The sequence below is a fragment of the Oryzias latipes genome, chromosome 23 (assembly GCF_002234675.1).
Source record: "Oryzias latipes chromosome 23, ASM223467v1".
Classification (NCBI taxonomy): domain Eukaryota; kingdom Metazoa; phylum Chordata; class Actinopteri; order Beloniformes; family Adrianichthyidae; genus Oryzias; species Oryzias latipes.
Genome location: NC_019881.2, coordinates 14,380,149 through 14,400,989, shown reverse-complemented (window position 1 = coordinate 14,400,989; position 20,841 = coordinate 14,380,149). Strand labels below are relative to the sequence as shown.

Sequence of the window (20,841 nt, the reverse complement as noted above, 5' to 3'; positions counted from 1 at the left end):
GAAAATGAAAATAAATTCATGGCTTTTACCCATCATGGAAATCAACCTCAGCAGGTCAATTCTGTGTGTTGTATGGGTCTGAAGAAGTACAATCATCAAAAAATGGCTTCATGTGTGTTTTCTTGTGTTTCCTCAGGGTGTCGTTGTTCGACTACCAGGCCATGTGTAAAACAAACACACACTCTGTTAGCAGCGCCCGCACGCTCTTCAGTGTACGTCAAGGGAATTTTACCACATAAAGGTTCCAACAAAGGTTGTATCAACTTTAGTGTCAAAAAAACATATCACCTTTTTTTTTGCCTATTTAGCCTTTCTATGGTCTGGCTTCAGCCTTCAAGTGGATCATCTCCAACTTCCTGCTGTAAGTGTTCTCAGGGTCATTTTTAAAAAGATTTAAATGACAAAAAAACCACAAGGATGTTCAGTTTTTAAATCAATATGGCAAAGCTTCACATAATTTCCACCCTCACTGAATTGCAAACAAAAGGGAATCCACTTAGATGTTTCAGAACCTGGTCAAATTGAAAAAAGCAAAGAAAGGCAAAAGAGAATGGAGTCAGTGAGGAATTATTTATGATGTTACAGCCACTTTTACAAGCAGGTCAGTTTTTATTTTAATTATTAAGCAAACTTTTGAAGCTCGGTTAGCTTTCTGCTAAAGTTTCTTCAAGAAAAAAAACTCAATTACTTTCAAGGAGATGGGAAGTTGCAATCAAAAGTTTTTTATGCCAAATATAGTTTTTGGCAAAGACATGATTTTAAAGTTTGGAATGACTGTCACACAAGTTTTTCATCAACCTGACATTTTTAATTTAAGGAAAGTGGGTTTTCTTTTTACAAACCTTCTCTACTTGCAAAGCTGCCCATTACAGCAGAATATTTTCTGGACCCATTATATTATTCCCTGGATACAACTTTGGGTTGTGGCCCAGTTTTTCAAATCTGCATGCAGCATGCTTGAAGGCAATCTGCTTTAAAGTCCAGTCTCTGCCAGCCAACTGAACTTCTCTCTTCATCCACTTTCCTCTCTCTTCTACATTAAGGTTCCTACTGAAGTTTAATATCTGTGGATTCTGGCATACAGAGCATTTTGCTGAGGGTAAGGGCTAAAAGAAAAGAAACTGTGCCAATTGTATGTATTTTATTTTAGTCTTGTTTGAGTTATCTGACTCAAAGAGCACATTTTGATTTATCTACAATAAAACACCTCCATGCATTTTTCTGAGCAACCACAAAACATTTTTGAAGAATGTATTGAAAGGTTAATCCCATGTCCTCACTAGAGACCAACTTCTAACATGTTTGTGTTGCTGACCATGACGCATTAAGTCACTGCTGTCTCCTTACCTCTCATCCACTTCTTTGGTTCCATTAACAAATCCTCACCTCATTCATCGGCACACCCGTTGTTCATCCATCGCATTTTCTCCTCATCATCATCCATCTTCCAATCAGCCAAGTCATCTTTCAGTGTGTGTGAGTATCTGTCTTCGATGTGTTTTTTAAAGTCCCTCTCCACTCATTTGATCTATTTTAAAAGCATTCCCAGTGGTCTTTTAGTTATGATTATGATGTTTTTAGCCAAAAAAGAAAAGAAAAGATGGTAATTTTCTATGTAGGACATAGTTTCTTCAGAGCGGGAGGATTTCATTAGAAATAGAGTTGTGGGCGGGACCATTGATGCAGAGCAACCCTGCCCCCCCTTCCCACAAACAGGCAGCTTGTGGCCTTTTTCTTACTTTATTTTTTCATCTGCTTCGGATTCAAAACGATTTGAAAAAATAAATACTCAGCTATGAAATTTTTAAGCTTCATTTTCTTTATACATGTCCTTCATCATTAGAAAAATGCCCCGAGAACATGTTAATACCACCAAAAAAAAACAGGATTTTCTCTGGAGTCGGTCTTCAAGGAAGAGCAGTGTTTTTGTAAAAATTCCCTTTTTCATTTGTTGATTGAGTTGTTGAAGCCTTCAAACACATTGAAGCTTTGCACATCCGATTACATAAGGCTTTTAGAGGAAGCAGATGCAGCTGCCAAAAGCTTCAGAAATGACTTTTCTTGAAGCGTCTGAATTCTAGATTTCCGGGGTTTATGCATTTTCTCAATGCCTCTTCTTCTACCACATTTCAGAAACATCCATGTTAGGCTGACTGATTATCCTAAAATGATGTATACAGCTGATTTTGTTCATTTGTGATGGATAACTCCACCCTGCCTCTTCACTAATGACATTTGGAAAAGGCTCCAGCCCCACCTTGACCTTGAAAAAGTGAAGAAAATGGGTGGTTAAATGACAATTAAGCTGTTAAACAAAACACCATAAATCACAGCCAGACATCTTACATTTTAATGAGCCATTATATCTTTCCTGCCAAATTCCAGCCCCATTATTTCACCTGTAAACACACACCACATTCACTCTTGTTTGGAACATGCTGCAAGCTAAGTACCAATTAATAGCTTGAGTGTTAGCTTTTAGACACCAGCTCTCATTCTCCTGTCAGCCACAAACAAATAGCTTCACCAACATTTTGACTTTCTTCAATATTCCAACCCAAAGATGTGACCCTGTCTGTTTCTCCATTAGCCTATGTTCATAAGAAAAAAGTGGACATCCTGCAGCCATGTGACACTGAGTACCCCAGCTTCATTTATGAGCCGTCAGTCAAAGAGACCAACAGCATTATCAAGTGTGGACGATGCCAGAAGTAAGCACACACTTGTGTACACTTTATGAACATCAAAAAAGTTAAATGGCCCTCTGCAAGCCGCATTAAATTATATTTTTAAAACACATTTTCAGTGCCTCTGCTTTATTTGAGCAGTGTTTGTTTGTTTGAATGTTTTATCAAGAGAAAGGTAAGTGTTGGGTTATTGAGAAATTGGGAGAATGGGAGACAGAGTAGTAGGTAAATTTTAAGGAGCAGAAAAAAAGAGAAAATAACTGGATTCAAATGGAAGTGGATAGGAAAAGCATACTGGTCATAAATATTGTGTTGAGTATGACCGCCCTCTTGTGGAAAAATATGGTATTTCAGTCATCATTGACCCTTAAGTCTAAAGACACGCACAATAAAGTTTATTTATTCTATGCTGTTTAAGAGCACTTATTCTGTTTGTGTCAGAATGTTTGTAGTGCAACAGATCCCAGAGAGCAACCTGTTGATGTTGGTTGTGCAAGCAGACTGTGACTGCTCCAGGCAGTACCCGCCCATAACCCTGGAGCCCAAAGAAGTCAAATATATCCTTTGATTTGGGTATCTAATATACATTATGAAAAATCTAAATACATTTTTAAAAATCAATTGATCTCAGGAAGAATATGGATTTTTCTTACATCCTCTACGTTTTTACTATGACCCAAAAATGTGTATTATATAATGCCCAATTCTAGACGCTATTGGTTTTTTGTTCCCCTTGACCCTGTTCAACATAATGCATCAGTGAAGTGTGACAGAATGAGGTCTCAGAAGATTCGCAGACGCCCTGAGTCCTGTCATTCTTATCATCCGCAGGTAAGCTTTCCACTCGTTATATCCTCGTGCTTATCTTTTTATTTTTGTCTATATGTTATTTGTAAAGTATTAAATAGCAACTTGTTGATTTGAGTAATAACCTGCAATAAGTTCTAATCAAATTGTGTCTCTGCTTGGGTCCTGCAGGAGAATGCAGACGACTGTGGAGGGGCATCTGTCATTTCACTGTCATATGTCCTCCTCCTGCTATGTCTTTCCATTGCTGGATCAATTTCCTGATGATGGACAACTTTCTTACAACGTTTTTAAGTCTTCTTGCTCTCATTAAAAAAAAGGAAAAAAGTCTTGGACTTCTGAAGCATTATATTTTGTAAGTTTAAGAATGACAACCGAGTAAAGCAAGTTAATGGATTGCTGTTGCCATGGACACTTTCCAGCAAACTCACTCCTGCACGCCTTTGAGTCACAGATTGAAAATGGACTGAAAAGATGAAGGTTACAGCATCTGTTTTTAAAAGGAATGGTGAGTCACAAGTTGCAGCATAAGTAATTAGAGCAAGAGTGCAACACATCTCCAGTTGTCCGTCTCCATCTTCCTCTGATCTGAAGATCACAGGCAAGGCCTAGAGCGCATTTGCAAATATGCACTTCAGCCTTCAAGATCCACATTACTGCATCTGTTTTTGTTATATGTTGCATTTGAAAAAATAGTTAGCGTGAAGAGAAACTTGAGTTGGTAAATTGTATCACAGGGCATTTTTTAAAGGGGTTTGATGAATCAACCAAAGCAGACTAGATGAAGGCCCAGTCAGAAATGTCTTATATGAGTGGTATCAGAAATATTTAAGTTAAAAGTTGGAAGGGTCATACTTTTATCCCTAATTTTTACATGTTTTAAGACTAATTACATTTTACCTGCCACAATTTTAAAACGTTTTTCTGCCTTTTTTTGTCTTGTGCACTTTCACCATGTAATTAAATTGTTCTTGAAGTTAAAGCAAAAAAAAGTTTTTCTTTTGCATAACATTTTGCCTCAGGTTTTTTTTTAAGTATCTGTAATGCTCTGCTGAAAAAAATAAGTAAACAACTTTAAAAGAAAAAAGAATCACAATGGTATCTATCTAATGATAATAACATTTGTTAATGTTGATTTATTTACCAATAAATTACAATGTATTTTTATATTGATTTAACTGAACGCTTCTTTTTTTCAAACTTCTTTTTTTCTTCCATTTTTGCATGTTAAAAAGATTTACTTCTAATATATTTGTTACCTTTTTTATATTCTTTTTAACTAAAACATTTAAAATGGTCTGACTGAAATTATTATTTTTGTTGTTGTTGTCTTTGGTTGTGTTATTGACAGAGGTAAAATCTAATATATATGAAATGTTTATGATTTTTTTTAGGAGGAGCTAAAACTTGGAATGTGATTTTGTTCTTTTGTTCTGTTTTTTTCCTTTGTAAAACAAACCTGTAAATTGTTCTTATGAAAGTATTACATGGATTAAAGCCATTATTTATAAAATAAAAGATCCACAAAGTTGTTTTTATTACATTTACTTTGACTGTGTGTCATTTCTGTTTGTCTCCTTTTATTCACCTATTATTTATAAACTTATAGTTTCATATAAATGAGCAGTAAATTTATAAAGATATAGTATGATAGCAGTGGTTGTTTCAACAAATTGGATTGTGAATGACAGATGATTTCAAAAAATAAAACTTTATTTTCCAATAAAGTTTTACAAAATTACTTTTTAAGGTAAAATCCTATGTGTTATAGTTATTATTGTATCCTTTACATCAGAGTAAGTATTCAAATGTTGATCAAAAGCCAGATTTAAATTTATTTATATGACATTATTGATAAAATGTCTAATATAGTGTAAAATGTGAGTCTACAAATAATACACCAAAATAGAATGTTTTGTGTCTTGTCAATGTACTTAAAATATTCATTCATTCATTAATTCATTTTCTTAACCGTTTATTCCCTTTCGGGGTCACGGGGCTGCTGGAGCCTATCCCAGCCACTTGGGCGTCTTAAAATATTTATATTTTTAATTTGAAAAAAATATTATAGTATAATTACAGCAATACCTAATACACAGGAAACTATATAGTTGGAGATCATGTTTCACTCTTCTCTTTACACATAACTTTGCTTTTTATTTTCACTTTTAACTTTGTTGTCAAGAATTGTTACAATTTTTATTAAAAGACCATTTCTTCCAGCGATTTGTGTCAAATTTGCTGAAATTTTCAATCAACAAAACAGTAATGGCAGGTGCACAGCTGTACGTAGAAAAAAGCGTGATCTATTCTATCTATTTGAGTTCTTTTAGAAATTGCATTTCCATTGTTGTGAAAATCATTTATTAATAAATAAATAGATATTGAATTCCTCTTTTAAATGCGTAATTACAAAATACATAACAGAATAATTTATATTTTTTATAGATGTCGTATTCAGTAGTATGAATGTTTAAAGTGAAATGCAGATGATCAATGAATCCGTCATTCCCAGCAGAGCAGGCTGTAGTTAGTGAATACGACCAGCAGGGGCGCTGATGCATCTCCCGGAGTTATTGTTTGTAGCTCCGATCCTCTGCACCGCCAGGCGGACGGAGGCACGAAGCAGAGGAAAATGGCGGACGGTGTGGATCATATCGACATCTACGCCGACGTAGAAGAGGAATTTAATCAGGTATTAAAATAAAATATTCTCGAGTTTGTTCAGTGCTTTGAAGTTCTTTTTCTAATTTTTGCAATGGTCTTTTCGGCGTTATAGGAAAAATAGGTGTAATTTGATGCTCGTGCTAGCTTCTCCACTAGCAATACACACACAGGCCTCTGTCAGTCAGTGTGCTGCGTTGGTTGCAGCATAGATAGCAAACTTCTGTACAATAGATCTGCATTTTTTATTCAAACAGTAGTACACATGTGGAGGTAAATGTGATGTGGGTTATTATTTAGAATATGTACATTTTTGTCCATCAGCAAAGCGTCTAGCAGCCTTTTCAGTGGAGCGCGCGTATAGGCCGCGCAGTGTGTGCTTTCTTTTTTTTTTTTTCTCCCGACGGAGGCTGTTAACCAAACACGCATTTCATGATAAGCTAGCTGGTGTTGGTTAACTTCACACGTTTAATTGGTTTACTGTATTGGACGTGGGTTATAGTTTGGATCAAATGTAACTTGGTGTACTTTTAAAAACGTCAAAAATAAAAACAAAAGGGGAAAACACGAGTTACACGGCTTCCATTCTGGCAGCAGGTTGGGTCATCATGCATGGTGGGTGTTTTTTTTTATTCTTGCGCGCGCGCACATTAAAAACCGCGCCCCCCTTTTTAGACCGCATACTAAAATCATAACTTACTGACATTTGTTTTGCACAGAATTTGTTATGGTATTATACTGTCGGAGCTAAACATTTAAAAATAAATGTTTTTTTTCCTTGTTTCTTATTAAAATTGTTTAGCTAAACTTAATTAAGAGCCAGTGACTTAAAAATTATTAGTCATGTTTTAGTTTTTTTTAACATTTCTTTAAGTTTACTACTCTTTTTTTCCTCATAAAGCGTGACATAAAATAAAGAGAAAAAAATGCTTTTGGAATTTAATTAATTTAAATCAATTTATTATAGTAATTTGCTTTTTCTAGTAACCATTTTTACTTTTAAATTCTGGTGTAATTTCTTTTATTTCAGCTTCTTCTTGTTGACTAACTCTCTAGCACTATTTGGTCTCCATGTTTTATTATAGCTGCAGCAATTTCCAGTAAAACAGGGAGCTAAGTAAGCGTCTGGTGATATGCAGTAAACTTCTATAGATTAGGGGTCAACAGCATTTGTGACATAAAGTGCCATTTTGAAATTTAGAATGTAAAAAAGTTCAATATGTCTAGAAATGTATTTAATTCCCAACAGCAGGCATTTTGGCATTACCTCAAAGACGTTCTTTCATAACAATATTGCACAAGGAAAATAGGCCAAACTTAAAAAGTGAACTTAAATAACTTAAAACTATGTTAGTTTGAAACAAAAAGTACAGCATTTGTGGTACATCATACTGTATACGTCATGTAAATTAAATCTATCATGGTGTTTTTATTGCATGTAAAAGTAAATGTTTTACTTTGACCTTAGAATGCTAATTATAGTAATATAAATTTTCCACAATTGGACATTCTTCATTTTTTTTCACCCCCAGTAAATGGAGTGGCGATCAGCTGTACTATTCATTTTAAAACTTTTTCTCATTTCACATTTACATTTGTCAGAACATAAAAAAGTCAGGGTATAATCTGACCTTATTTGGTATTATCAACAAACTGAGCTTATAACTTCATAAATGGCAGTCGCTGTGACATCCTAAATATAATTAAAAAACCGGCTGTGCATTCATTAACCTTTAGCGCGTTTCCCGCTTATGCATGCGCTCATCGTATTGCCCCACCTGTCATCTCACCGCCAACAGCTTCAAAACACAGGGTCATTACGTCACCGTGGCAAACTTGTTTTTTTTGCCTGCAGTGCACAATCATTTAAATCACCCGTTCATAAAGGCAGAAAGTAACGTACATTGTGTGAAACTAGGCCTGCACAATATATCGCAAATTTATCGTTATCGCGACATTAAGCTGTGCAATATGCATACCACAAAAGACGGCGAAAATCGCAATAAATGGTTACCTTAAATGTGCTAAAACAATCTCGTGGCAGCTTGAAATATTGAACAAATGAAATAAATCCCTTTATGCATTTAACCAATCGGAAGGACCCATTTACGTTGTTGATCAATCAGATGAGCCCTTTTATGTTTGATGTTTGCCTCCTATGTCGACAAGGGTCATTTGGAGTATAATTTTTAAACTGTTGCAGTGAAATGGAAATTATGTTTTTGGTTGTTTTGCTGTTTGTTTATATACCGCGAATCATATCGTTATCGCAATATTAATCACCAATATCGCATATCGCGAGTTTTCCTCATATCGTGCAGCCCTATGTGAAACTATAAAAGTGGTTGGGGTCACAGTAACAGCGCTGCTTGAATGGACCATTTCCTTTTGGCCCCATAGGGGTGACAAAAGCTCATTGTGAGAAGAGATTGTCACTGTTTTTAATCCCGAAAGATGCAAAGAGGCGACAGATCCAAGTGGTTAATGTTGTCACAGCCACTGTCTTTCCCTCTGCGTCCCAGTTGTGGCAAACTGCCAATTCGATAAGCAACTTACCTTAGATTAGACAGATACATCTGTTTCAATCGTAAGAAAATAAATCGATTCGTTGATTAATCGTTACACCCCTGTACATTACTAAAAATAATATCCATCCATAATATCTTTCACTTAAAAGATGCATTTCTACATCCCCAGTTTTTATAAACGTTGAGCCACAGTTTCAGGTTCTTGTGGAATTGAACCCCACATGTTTTGCTTTAACTGTGTTAACTCATTTTTCTTTTAAAGGAATCGGAGTATCCAGTTCACGAGCAGATTGACTTGTACGATGATGTGATATCCCCATCTGCCAATAATGGAGATGCTCCAGAAGACAGGGACTACATGGATTCAATGCCTCCATCTGGCGGTTCTGACGGAGGGAAGAGTAATCCACCCAATGTGGTGTACACCTATACAGGCAAACGGATTGCTTTGTACATCGGCAACCTTACATGGGTGGGTTTCAACCATTCAAATTAAATAATTAGAAGTTTCATTGTCAATTTCGACTAAATGCTAAGAAAGTAGTATTGATAATTTGTCTCTTTTTATTATTGTTCTTTTTTTACAGTGGACAACAGATGAAGACCTGACTGAAGCCATTCGTTCAGTAGGCATTACAGATGTGCTGGAGATAAAGTTCTTTGAAAACAGGGCTAATGGCCAGTCAAAAGGGTGAGGACAGTAGTTTTTGTTTGTGTTTAACTCTTTACACCGAGGCTTTAGCTTCAATGTTAACGTTCTTTGGATTACCGTGACTCTTCAACTGTGGAAAAAGCAGCCTTACGCTGATGTGCAACACTTTACATTAATGATGTGTTGCATATCGGTGCAAATCCTCTATGAAAACCTGCTTTTCTCCAGATCAGAATCAGCCGATTCGGTTTGATCACGTAAATGGCCAAAGAGTTACGGTATGTCAAAGAGAGCGTGTGTTATTTATGTGTTGACGTCAGAGTATTTTTTATTTTATTATACATTCATATGTATAGGAATCCATGTCATGTGCAATTTATTGTATGCATTTTGTTTAAACCGCGCAGAGTTTATTCATTTTCAGAGTTGTGACGAGACTCAAGACAATTTGAACAGAAGTAATTAAAGTTGTGCCACCACAAAACCCTTAAGGTGATGCTTACTGTCCACCGTACCATTATATAGTTTGATGATTTCCGGTTTGAGCTTACACCAGGGGTGCCCACACTTTTTTGGCATGCGAGTTACTTTTGAGACAAGCTCCAAAAGATCTACCTAGATGGATGGATGGATGAATGTAAATAAAGTATTTTCTGTCTATTCAAAAGCTACACCGTAAGAGTACACAAATCTTTGTGAGGAGATAGCTCTGTTGTGTGTATTAATATTATTTTTATAGTAATACACAATTTGAACAGATAAGGCGGTTTATTATGTAAACAGATAGCAGCGACGATCGCGTTTCATGCTATGCTGACACTGTGTAATAGCAGGACATTTCCAAAGCGCAGCAGGCTTACTGACGGCTGAGCGAAGGGCGGCCCCTGCTCTGTGGGCAGGGCTATTGAAGTGCGTGCTTGTACACACTGCTGCCTGAGTTGGCGTTTCTGTCTCGCTTTCAATGGAGGACGCATGCATGCCTGCCCAGCCTCAATAAACGGTCCTGCAGGCGCAGAATGTCCTCCGCCTGGGACCTGGCACACAGCGGGGCTGGTAGCGTCTTTCTGATGGCACAAAGCGTCTGCGCTTAGTGTATTCAACCTTGCATTTGCAATGACGTATGGATCAGAGGATGCCTGCGTGGATGTTGTTTGTGTGAAAAAACTTCACTGTGAGGATGATGATTCAAATGTGGAACAACTACAAAACCTGGTGGCCTCATGAGTTCAACATTTTATAACTAGGATGTTTTTGCTTTGCATACTTATGACAGGGTGTCTTGTGCTGGTTTCCTTCAGGTTTGCTCTTGTGTGTGTTGGTTCTGAGGGATCATCCAGGAAACTGATGGACCTGTTGTCCAAGAGAGAGCTTCATGGTCAGAATCCTATAGTCACACCGTGCAATAAACAATCCCTAAGCCAGTTTGAGATGCAGTCACGCAAAAGTAAGTATTTCCAGTTTCATCTTACGATTTTCACAAATCTATTTAATTTGCTACAAATGAAAATATATTGCAACTTGATGAATTTTGAGCCATTTGAAACCTTTTATTTATTTATTTAGGTACTCAATCTGGTCAGATGTCAGGGGAAGGTAAAGCTGGTCCCCCTGGTTCAGGCCATCGCTCCGGATTCTCAATGGGCAACAGAGGTCGAGGCAGGTATCCTGGTCCACCTGGTTCTGGAGTAGATCGTTTCCCTCCTGGCCCCATAGGCCCTGGAGGCCCACCACCCCACTTTCCTGGTTAGTTTCTATTAGTGAGAAATCTGTGCTGGTTTGAACTGAAGAGGGAACTATTATAGGAGTTTTATGTGTCTGCATATAAATGGGAATGATCTTTACTTTTGTCTTTTTTGCTTTGCTCTCTACTGTTGTTTTCATAGGTGGAATGCAGGGTCTTCCACGTCCTCCCCCTGGTCCTCCTGGCCCCCCTGGTCCCGTAGGACCACCCCCTCCTGGCCAGGGTCTACCCCCACCCCTCGCAGGTCCTCCTAATCGTGGAGACAGACCTCCTCCTCCTCCTGTTCTCTTCCCTGGCCAGTTTGGTCAGCCTCCACTGGGACCTCTTCCCCCAGGCCCTCCTCCTCCAGGGTATGGTCCTCCTCCTGGCCCCCCACCTCCTCAGCAAGGCCCACCTCCTCCGGGACCCTTTCCTCCTCGCCCTCCGGGCCCTATTGGACCACCATTGGCTTTGGCCCCACCTCCACATTTGCCGGGCCCCCCACCAGGTGCTCCTCCACCTGCGCCTCATGTGAACCCTGCTTTCTTCCCCCCACCTGGCAACAACAGCTTGCCCCCTAACGACAGCCGAGGGCCACCCGGGCCAAACGACCCTTATGGACGCCCACCACCATACGAGAGAGACTACGGTCCTGGAGGCCGGTAAGAGTAGGGCAACTGTATTGTTTTGCTTGTTTTTTCAAAGGGTTGCAAATGTAACCTTTTTCAATGGCACCTTGTAGAGACATGGACTCATCACGGACTCCATTGAGTGAAGCAGAGTTCGAGGAGATCATGAACAGGAACAGAGCCATCTCCTCCAGTGCAATATCTCGAGCTGTATCAGATGCCAGTGCAGGTAACACTCCTGCTTTTAGTTATTCACCGAGTAAAGAAATTCATATTTATTAAGACCATGTCTTTTCTTTTCAGCCGATTATGGCAGCGCAATAGAGACTTTGGTGACAGCTATTAGTCTGATTAAGCAATCCAAAGTCTCAGCCGATGACCGCTGTAAGGTTCTTATCAGTTCTCTGCAGGACTGTCTCCACGGCATTGAGTCAAAAAGCTATGGTTCAGCGTCAAGGTAATGTTAAAAAATAAAAACCATCACTCGCTGAAGATAAGAATTTTAAAAAGTATTTTGTTACGGTTTTGTTTTTTTCTCCCAGACGTGAGCGGTCTAGAGAGCGTGACCATAGCCGCTCCAGAGAAAAGAGCCGGAGACACAAGTCCCGCAGTCGGGACAGGCATGAAGATTATTATAGAGAGCGCAGCCGCGAGCGTGATCGCCATCGTGAACGAGACCGTGACCGCGACAGGGAAAGGGAGCGGGAGAGGGAATATCGCCACCGTTAGCCAGGAAGGAAGGTGAGTTAACGGTTTTGTCTTTAGTCTTCCAAGTTTGTGTTGGAGTTTAATCAGTCTAACGCAAGGGATCAAAGAAAAAAAAGTTAGTCTAATTCCTCACCTCCTCTCTTCTTCAGTTCTTATGGTTTAATTGAAGCGCAGCAACTGGGTTGAACTTATGTTGTTTTTAGGTAGTAAATAAATGATTAAGAAATGATTTGATGAAGAAAAGGAGAGTTAAGCTGGAAAGAGACATAAACCTCACTTTGGTACTTTCAGGTAGGTGTCAGGTAAGTCGTCTGTATAATCCATAAAGAGATGTTAAAAGCTTTTGTTAATTAAATACACTGATAGAATGCACTGTGAATTCTTGAATCTTCAGTGTAGTTCTCCCAACTTCAGTAAATATCTATTAGTAGAAATGAACTTTGTGTGGATTTAACTTTTTCCTTCAGCAGGTGTTAAACCACCAAACCCACAATTTACATGATTCTTTATTTACATCTTACCAGAAAACAATGAACATGTATTCAAGTTAGTCATGGCAATGAAATAGCAAAACACTGGTGGTTTGAAACTTTTGTCTGTTGTAGTTGGACAACGTACATCGTATCTTAAGCTGGTGGTTGACATCTAACACAGGGCTGCCTAATCCTGGTCCTCGAGATCCACCCCCCTGCCTGTTTTCCAGAGCCCTCCACTCTACTTTCTGCTAATTTGTGGACTTGGGAGTTTCCTCATTCTGATTGACTAAACTCACCTGGTCCAGGTAATCAGCAACAAGAAGCGCAGGGAGAGCTGGAAAACCGGCTGGGTGGTAGATCAACGGGACCAGGATTGGGCAGCCCTGGTCTAATACTTCTGTTGATCATTTGAAATATATTAAGTATTTTTCTAGGTTTAATATCAAGTCTTTTATGATTGAACTGTATTTTGTGAAGTATGAATGTTACCTCACTGTGACTATTGGAGTTTGGTGTCTTTTATCTGTTTGTCAGGTGTTGGATGTTAAAAAAATAAAGCCTTTATAGTGTTTAGAGAAGGTTCAGGTTTTAACTTGTCAGATTAGAATCTATTTCTTAGTGGTGGGGCTGCAGCTTCATACGTTTTTGATAGGAATGTTCTACATTGCTTTTTACACACAAAAACATTCTTAAACAAAAAATGAATTTATTGTTAACATATTGCCTTTTCGGATGCCAAAAAAGTTCAATGTAATGATGCTATATGTTGTAAAAAGTTCTACTTGTATGTTTTAACCAAAGCAAATTGCTCACTTTTGAATATTTGCACCTCATTGTAAAACTTTGAGGTTAACCAAAATGCACATGTTCATGCTTTTGTATTTTCTAATGTGGTATGCTGATATTGATATCAGGTTCCCAAATTGTGTGCTTGTTATTTGCTGCTACATATTCCCCAAAACTGGTTAATGAGTTGCTTCTGTATACAGAATGCATTCTTGTTTTAAATTTTGTAACTTTTATTGCTGAGCTGGAAACACCCAACTTTTGGCTGATGTCAAGCAGTGATTCTCTATTACAGTTTCCATGGTTACCAAAGTCCATTAGTGTCCATATTTTGACAGCTTCATGAAGTATTCTTATTTTACAGTTCAGGTTTTTTTGAGAAAGTATTCAACCCGTTAAAAACAAAGTGTGAATGAGCATTCAGAGTTAAAAAATTTTTTATTGGAAATAATTAGATCAGCTACTTTGCTTTAAAATAATCTCTGCATGACCTAAACGCTAGCTAAAGAGTCATATTGTGGTTTACCCAGCATTTTGTACAATTATCTTGCTGTTTTTTTCATGCAGCCCACAGTTAAATTCATGTGAATGTAACAAGATTTCATGTAGCTCAAGGGTAAAGCGTGTTACCGTAAAATGTAATGGATTACCCTGAATATTTCAGAACAAAAGTAACTCACAGCATATTGCAGTTGTCAAACTTTAATCAACCTTACAACTTTATTTATAAATGTTATCAACAAGTCTTTAACTACCATGTTGGTTGTAGTCTAATGTCAAGAACTGAATTTAAATATTTTCTTGAAACTTAATTTGATCCTTTTAAAATGTTTATTTCATCAGAATATTCCACTACACATGTGCTTTAGGATAAGATGTAAAATATTTATTTACCGGTAAGAACAAATTAAGATGGAAAAAACACATATAAACTTGGAATAATGACTGTGTTTTAAGTGTGTAATAGGATACTTTTATTTTATTTTTGTTATGCCTTTTGTCCATCCTGATCTCTGCATGTTTTATTCATTTCCTTGCTGTTTCAAATGGCTCTAGGAACCCTTTCAGAGTGGGTGAGCTGAATTTGGTTGTCTTGAAACAGACAAATGTGTAAAACATGCAGGACAATAAATCCAAGACAACATAGTATCAGTATTTAGCTAGTAAAGACAAATCAATCAACTTTCCCACAATCCAGTGCACGTCAGTAAGTCAGTGTTTATATGTGTTGTGCAGGTTGTCTGATTAGTATTGTTTGATAAATGCACACAATATTCTAAACATTTGTCAGAAGCTTTTGTATGATTATTAGCAAACTGTTAGTGCTCCTTTTCAAATTGATTGACATTTTGAAGGATAAGCTTTGAGACTTGTGGCTCCATGTCCGTAGTTGTTGGTGTCAGAGTTTTAATAATAATCATGTTGTCACTCATAGAGAGGAATATTTTGTCTTCACTGTATGACTTGCATGTTAAACAACATGCTGACTTGTACGCATTTTGGAGTTGCAGTTGAAATGGTGTTTTGTGATGTGCTCCTGTTTTCCACTGCCAGAGAATTCTGATGTCTGTAGAGATGTGTGTAAGCTTGATTTAGGAATCCAGGAAGTTGCAGGGAACCTTCAGCCTTTCTGTACAGTTGGCCTGAACCCCAAGTAATATTTCCCATGTTATGCATCCATCGCACACGTAAAACTTCCATCCACTCCCAAAAAAAAAAGACTTTCTTCTCACACAGCAGACAAACTAAATATGGGTTTCCTCTTTTCTTGGTGTCCCTCTTGCTCACACGCTGTGAAGTATTTACAGGGGTGGTTCAATTTACAGAATTGCTGAACTTTAAAATCAGCAGATATGCTGATTTTTAGCCTTCAGTGCTAGTTGAGTTGATGTGATTTCTCCTCTGTTATTTAGTCTTTTACATACAGTTTTCTATTTGTCTGACTGTCCACTGGGGGACCCCTTAATAGTGATGTTGTACATATTATAAAAAAAAATGTTTGTCGTCCTTCTGTTGTGTTAACAACGCAATTTCAAAAGTCTTCGACAAACTGGAATTTCCTTCTCTTGTCACTGGATGCTAAATTCACCGTACATGATTTTCTTTCCAAGTTTCACTTTGTGGGTGAATTTGACCATCATCTGCAAAGTATCCTAATCAAAGGTTTGATTCTGTTCTCATCAGTCAGTTTAAACTGAATATATTATTTAAATCGTGTTTATTTTCTATTCACAAAGATGCTCTGTCCATAGGACAAGGTTTAAAAGCTAGAAACCCACCACCTTTACTGATGACAGTTTGGTTTGTTTCAACAAACAAGATAAAAAATAAAGATATTATTAAAGACTCACTTTGACTCACTTATTGGTTTAGGTGTTTTGAAAATGTACTTGTGGCATTTTTCTGAAGGAGGACATTTATGAATTTTCAATTAAGCTCAAAATTCCATCTCTGATATTTATTTGAGACATTTTAGGCATTTGTTTAATAAACGCAGTTGTAGCGTGAACTTGAATCCGCTTTAAACCCACTGACCAGCTGATGGGAACATGGTGAGATGGACACAGTTGAAAGAAAATCATGTAGCTTGGATTTGGCTTAAGAATATTTAAAAATTGTCATTTATTAGATTTCCAGTGGGTACAAGACTTTATGAACCACCAGAGTTGTAAACTTATTACTGCAATTGTTGATTTTAAAAAATGGTTTGTTGGTTAAATTAAAGGATTGAATAGAATGAAAAGGGATTTCCACTTTTTACATGTCATGTCAAGAGTTTGTCCGTCTGAGGAACTTGTTAAGACTGGGATGCCAATCATATAATTGATGACATATGACCATTTGTTGTGTCCTGTTATGCTATTGAGGTGTTTTTGTGCTCATACTGCCATGCAACAATTCAGTGTGTTTGTAATGAGCTGAAGTTATATCTGTGCTCCGTCTTTGAGCCATTTTAAAGTTTGTGTGCAGCAGCAACGACATCCTTTCTGTCCTCATCTAACAAAGCCGCAAACGGCCAAACCAGAGCCACAACAGTTTTCCCACAGGTTAGACTCAAACATTTAAACCTGATTCAGAGGGATGCATGTGTGTTTTTTGTGAAATATTTACAAACTACTTTAAGGTCAGTCTTTAAGCTCCACAATCAACCATCAAAGAAAGTTTTATTGTTCGATAAAATTTGTAATTTGGATAGTTTGGTGAACAACTTGGTTACTGTTTTGTCATTTATGAATAACATATTGTTAAGCAGCTATTTACATGTAACGCCTGTAAACGGTCAAATAGATATTTTGATTTGTGTAGCACTCAAATAGATGGAATTTTGCTTTTCTTAATTGGCAGATTGTCTCCGGTTTGGCTCTGGTCTGTTTTCTTGTTGTTGTGATGCTGCTGCGCATTTAATGTTTACATAAAATTGGCGTATGATTTTTTTTTTTTAGTCTTTTCTTTTGTATAGCTAACCGTTAGTAATGCTTAGTTACCGACAGCCCTTTATTCCCTTAAGTAAAAATAAAAGTCCAAGTTTGACTGCAATTGTCATTTTGAGCTTGTCTGTATTTGTTACAGCTTTTTAAAATGTAAGAATTTGTAACAAATCTTTCAGCATTTGAATTTTTTAAATGTACAGTTTGTGCTCCTCAATGAAAAATATGGCAGAGTTGCATCTTGTCAATCATAACCCTTCCTTATAAGTTAAAGAAATGTTGATGTTTTTGTATAAGTTATTGCCCTTTTATGCTAACAAAATCACATTCATTCTCTTCAAAGCTCAGGACAAATTTGGTTTTTGAAGGGGGGGGGGGTATTTGTTGCCAGGAAGAAATCAAGTATGTCAGTTTGAAGCTGGAGTTTTAGGAAGTGCTAACTGTAAGTTTTTAACATTCGGGCAGCCCAACACTGGTCCTGGAGAGCGACCCTCTTTCTTGTTTACAGTGTTCCCTCATTTATGTTGGCGGTTAGATTCCATAATTAACCTGCGATACGGGAAATCTGCGAAGTAGGACTACCCGTTTTTTTTTAAGCCTGTAAAACCCCTCACTACACACTTTGTACTCCTTTCTCAGACATGAATATTGTGATACTTTTTGATACTTTTCTCTCTTGATTAGGCTTTCGCAGCTCAAACCGTCGCACACAAATAAGTCCAGTTTTATGGAATGAAAACAAAGATTTCCTTACGATTGAAAATGTATGTAAAAAAAAAAAAAAAGTTGAGTGGGAGATTCGACAAAGACGAGATTGATTGACGAGGTCTCAAGCCAATCAAAACACAGAAACCAGTGTATTGTTTAAAAAAAAGTGCAAAATTGCGTTGAAAAACCTGCGCAAAAGGTGCACCGCGATATAGCGAGGGAACACTGCTAGCTTTTTCTGCCCCACTTCCTGCCACTGGTTCTCATTAGTAGTCCAAGGCTGGAGGTCGGGCAGCCCTTCCCTAGAGCCAGTGAAAGTAAAGGCGTTTCTTGGCGTTTTCCTTCCTTGGTTATTTATTAAATTCTCTACCAATGTTTTTGTCTTGTTCAATAATAATTATATGGATGTTGCATCTGATGTTTCTGCTAAAGTTGTTGACCATAAACAAAAAAAAATCCCTGATGGCAAGGTCTGTCTTGGTCAAAGCTCTATATTTTTGCCATTTAAACTCAAAATTTTGTTACTTTTGTGTCTAAATTCATTGAACTCTTAGAAATATTTTGCAGATATACTATAATACTTGCTTTTGGGTTTAAAGTTTTGTGTGTGAAATAAGACTTGTTTCCTCTGCATGCATATAGTTCAGACCTGCAGTATTTTAGCAAATGTGATCCAACGTACTGTTATCCTGTGAGTGTATCTGATGATACAATTCAAAGTAACTTCTTTGCATGACATGGTGGTGTCTTTGCTAGGGTTGGGGGCAGTGCACAATCAATTGAGTCAAGCTGGTTTCTTTTAATCCCAATAGTGTGATTGATTTTTCCCCCAATTCTTAAAGTCATCAAGACCACACCTCCCCTAAACTGAAACCAAAGTTTACAGACTTGTATACAAAGAAAGAACTCTAAATGACGGTGAACTGAACCCAGCCTTGGTCTTAGACTACATCTAGTGTAGAGATGTACTGGTGAGTGGGAGAAGTGTTCACTCTCAGGCTGGCTCGAAACCAAACTCCACCCTTCGTTTTGACACATTTCAGCTAACGAGGATCATGGACAGAAGGAAGGAAAAGGAGGAACTCTTTCAGTGCACCGCCACCACAGCCCCTGCTCACCCTGCATGACCGGACAAGACACATCCGCCGACTCTTCCTCCACACCCCCCCTCCATTTCCCTTCTCCTTCTCCACCCATCCTTCTCTGTCTGTTGCCAGCCTGACAGTGGAAGGAGGACCCGATATGTGTAAGACCTTGTTCTCCACGTGTCTTTACTTACCGTAACTAAAGAAAAAGAAAAACTTTCCAAAAGCTCTTTTACTTTGTTTTATTTGACATGAAGAGTATGTGACGCTTCCATGCAAAGAAAAGAAATAAAGTGGCTACGCAATTCACGAAAAGAAAAACACAAACATTACATCCTACATTTTTTTATTTTGCTTTTTTCTCCTCATTGTATTATGTACATTCAGTTTAGAAAAGTTTTTATTGGGGTTATGTTTGATGTTTTTCCTCTCCTGTCTTCTGTGTTTTTCATTCTCTTCATGGTTAGTATGTAAGTGTTGCTTTTTCCGATTAAAGACTAGATGGTGTTGTAATAAAAATGTTTACTGAGGTAGCTCTGCATTTGGTGAATTCCTCTGCACAGTTGATTCATTTACATTAAATGTTTGTTTGGACTGCAAAATGTTTTTAAACATTTCAACAATAGCTGGAGCTCTACAAGGGAAACACTGCAGTTTGGATTTTGCTTAAACTGGATAGATCTGTTACCACTTAAGACAAGTTAGATGAATATTTTATTTTTTTGTATGAGTAATATTAAATGAAGCGACCAAATTTTAACCAAAGGTGGTTTTCAGCCCCCACTGTGAGCTAAAAATGAAGAATGTGTTTCTGCATCTTAATGCACTGAATCAGCTAAACAAGATTTTACTCTCTTCTCCAGTTGATGCATCAATGGTTTCATCTTCATGAAAAAATGCTTAAGGTCCCATGTGAAGTCACTTGTGTTGTCTTTTATGCTCTTTGCGTATTTTTTTACCGTTGAACGGACAATGGAACTAGCTTTCATGTCATCAACTCCATACTTTATGGCGAAATTTAAAAAAAGAAAAAAATAATTCAGCTGTACGTAAAGTTGGCGCTGTGATTATTTTAAACCAGGCGGGTGTTAACACTGGCGAGTTGTAGTGTTTGATTTTGTTTTGTCAATTGAATTTAAGTCCTAAGTAACAGAATCACTGCATACTTTTAATGTGAAGGCTGTTTTGAGTCTTGTGAGTTTGAATGACCCCAAATAATGCTTTGCAAAATGTTTTAAAGAAATTTGTAAAACATGCATGTTGAGGTAAAGGTAAGAAAATGAGGCACCGAGCTTTTTTATTTTTTTCCTTTTACACTAGTATATTTTGTATTGTTTAGATTCATTTGTTCTGAATACGTAGAATATTTTGTTCTCCAGAAGTCTAAAGAGAATCTCCTGAAAATCAGGAAGGTTTGGCTTTAGAAGGGTTATTTGGCATCACACTAGAGGATCTGTGGAGTTTGGGATGATGTCTAAAACCACTCTGCTTTCTGTGCAAGTTTCATTCCCAGCAAACAAGGTAAGTGTCCTCAGGTCTACACGTCCCACTGACAACCGCCATGTCTGATAACTGCATCAAGCAAGATGAAACTACATGGCGAGTGTTAAAATATATGGAATTTTTTGTATATTCTTTGCATTTTATTACTGATTACTTCCATTTTTAAAACCTTTAAATGTAAGCCACATGATGAAAAGCAAGTTTCTGTTCAAAAAAAGTTTTCAATTTTATGTCACATTTTAAACAGATGAGCAGGGCTTTTCTGATGTCATTAACTTGGTACAGTGTGTTTGTATATAGGTGAAAGTTTTTTTCTTTATACTGATTTGATTGGTTAAGGCATAGAACAAACAGAGGGTACTAGTTTATTAGGGGGTGTTGTACATGTGCCTTGATGGAGTCCTGGTGAGTTCATTGTCATTTCTTTAAATAAAATGTTTTCAATTATTTCTGTTTTTCT

At 37.4% G+C, this 20,841-nt stretch overlaps 2 protein-coding genes across 3 annotated transcripts in view; both read left to right on the top strand.

Moving 5' to 3' along the window:
• LOC101173028 (voltage-dependent calcium channel subunit alpha-2/delta-4-like) overlaps positions 1-5,035 on the top strand; it is a gene marked incomplete in the record, with an annotated part of 84,175 nt that extends 79,140 nt beyond the window's left edge. The window contains 8 exon segments of the mRNA XM_023952668.1: positions 137-212; positions 309-361; positions 1,044-1,099; positions 1,456-1,476; positions 2,591-2,711; positions 3,129-3,244; positions 3,436-3,518; positions 3,666-5,035. Of these exon segments, the coding sequence (XP_023808436.1) occupies positions 137-212; positions 309-361; positions 1,044-1,099; positions 1,456-1,476; positions 2,591-2,711; positions 3,129-3,244; positions 3,436-3,518; positions 3,666-3,758 (619 nt within the window).
• A 1,043-nt stretch (positions 5,036-6,078) lies between these two features.
• On the top strand, positions 6,079-20,828 carry cpsf6 (cleavage and polyadenylation specific factor 6). Of its 2 annotated transcripts, none has more exons than XM_011491109.3 (10): positions 6,079-6,189; positions 8,949-9,158; positions 9,274-9,377; positions 10,637-10,782; positions 10,902-11,081; positions 11,210-11,720; positions 11,801-11,916; positions 11,991-12,144; positions 12,230-12,428; positions 18,837-20,828. In XM_011491109.3, exons 1-9 carry the CDS (start codon positions 6,130-6,132, stop codon positions 12,414-12,416), a joined length of 1,668 nt encoding a protein of 555 aa, XP_011489411.1. In that variant the 5' UTR covers positions 6,079-6,129; the 3' UTR covers positions 12,417-12,428; positions 18,837-20,828. The 2 variants fall into 2 exon arrangements, with proteins under 2 accessions (XP_011489411.1, XP_004083079.1); XM_004083031.4 differs by having other exon boundaries at positions 11,222-11,720; positions 18,837-19,411.
• Positions 20,829-20,841: the final 13 nt, after the last annotated feature.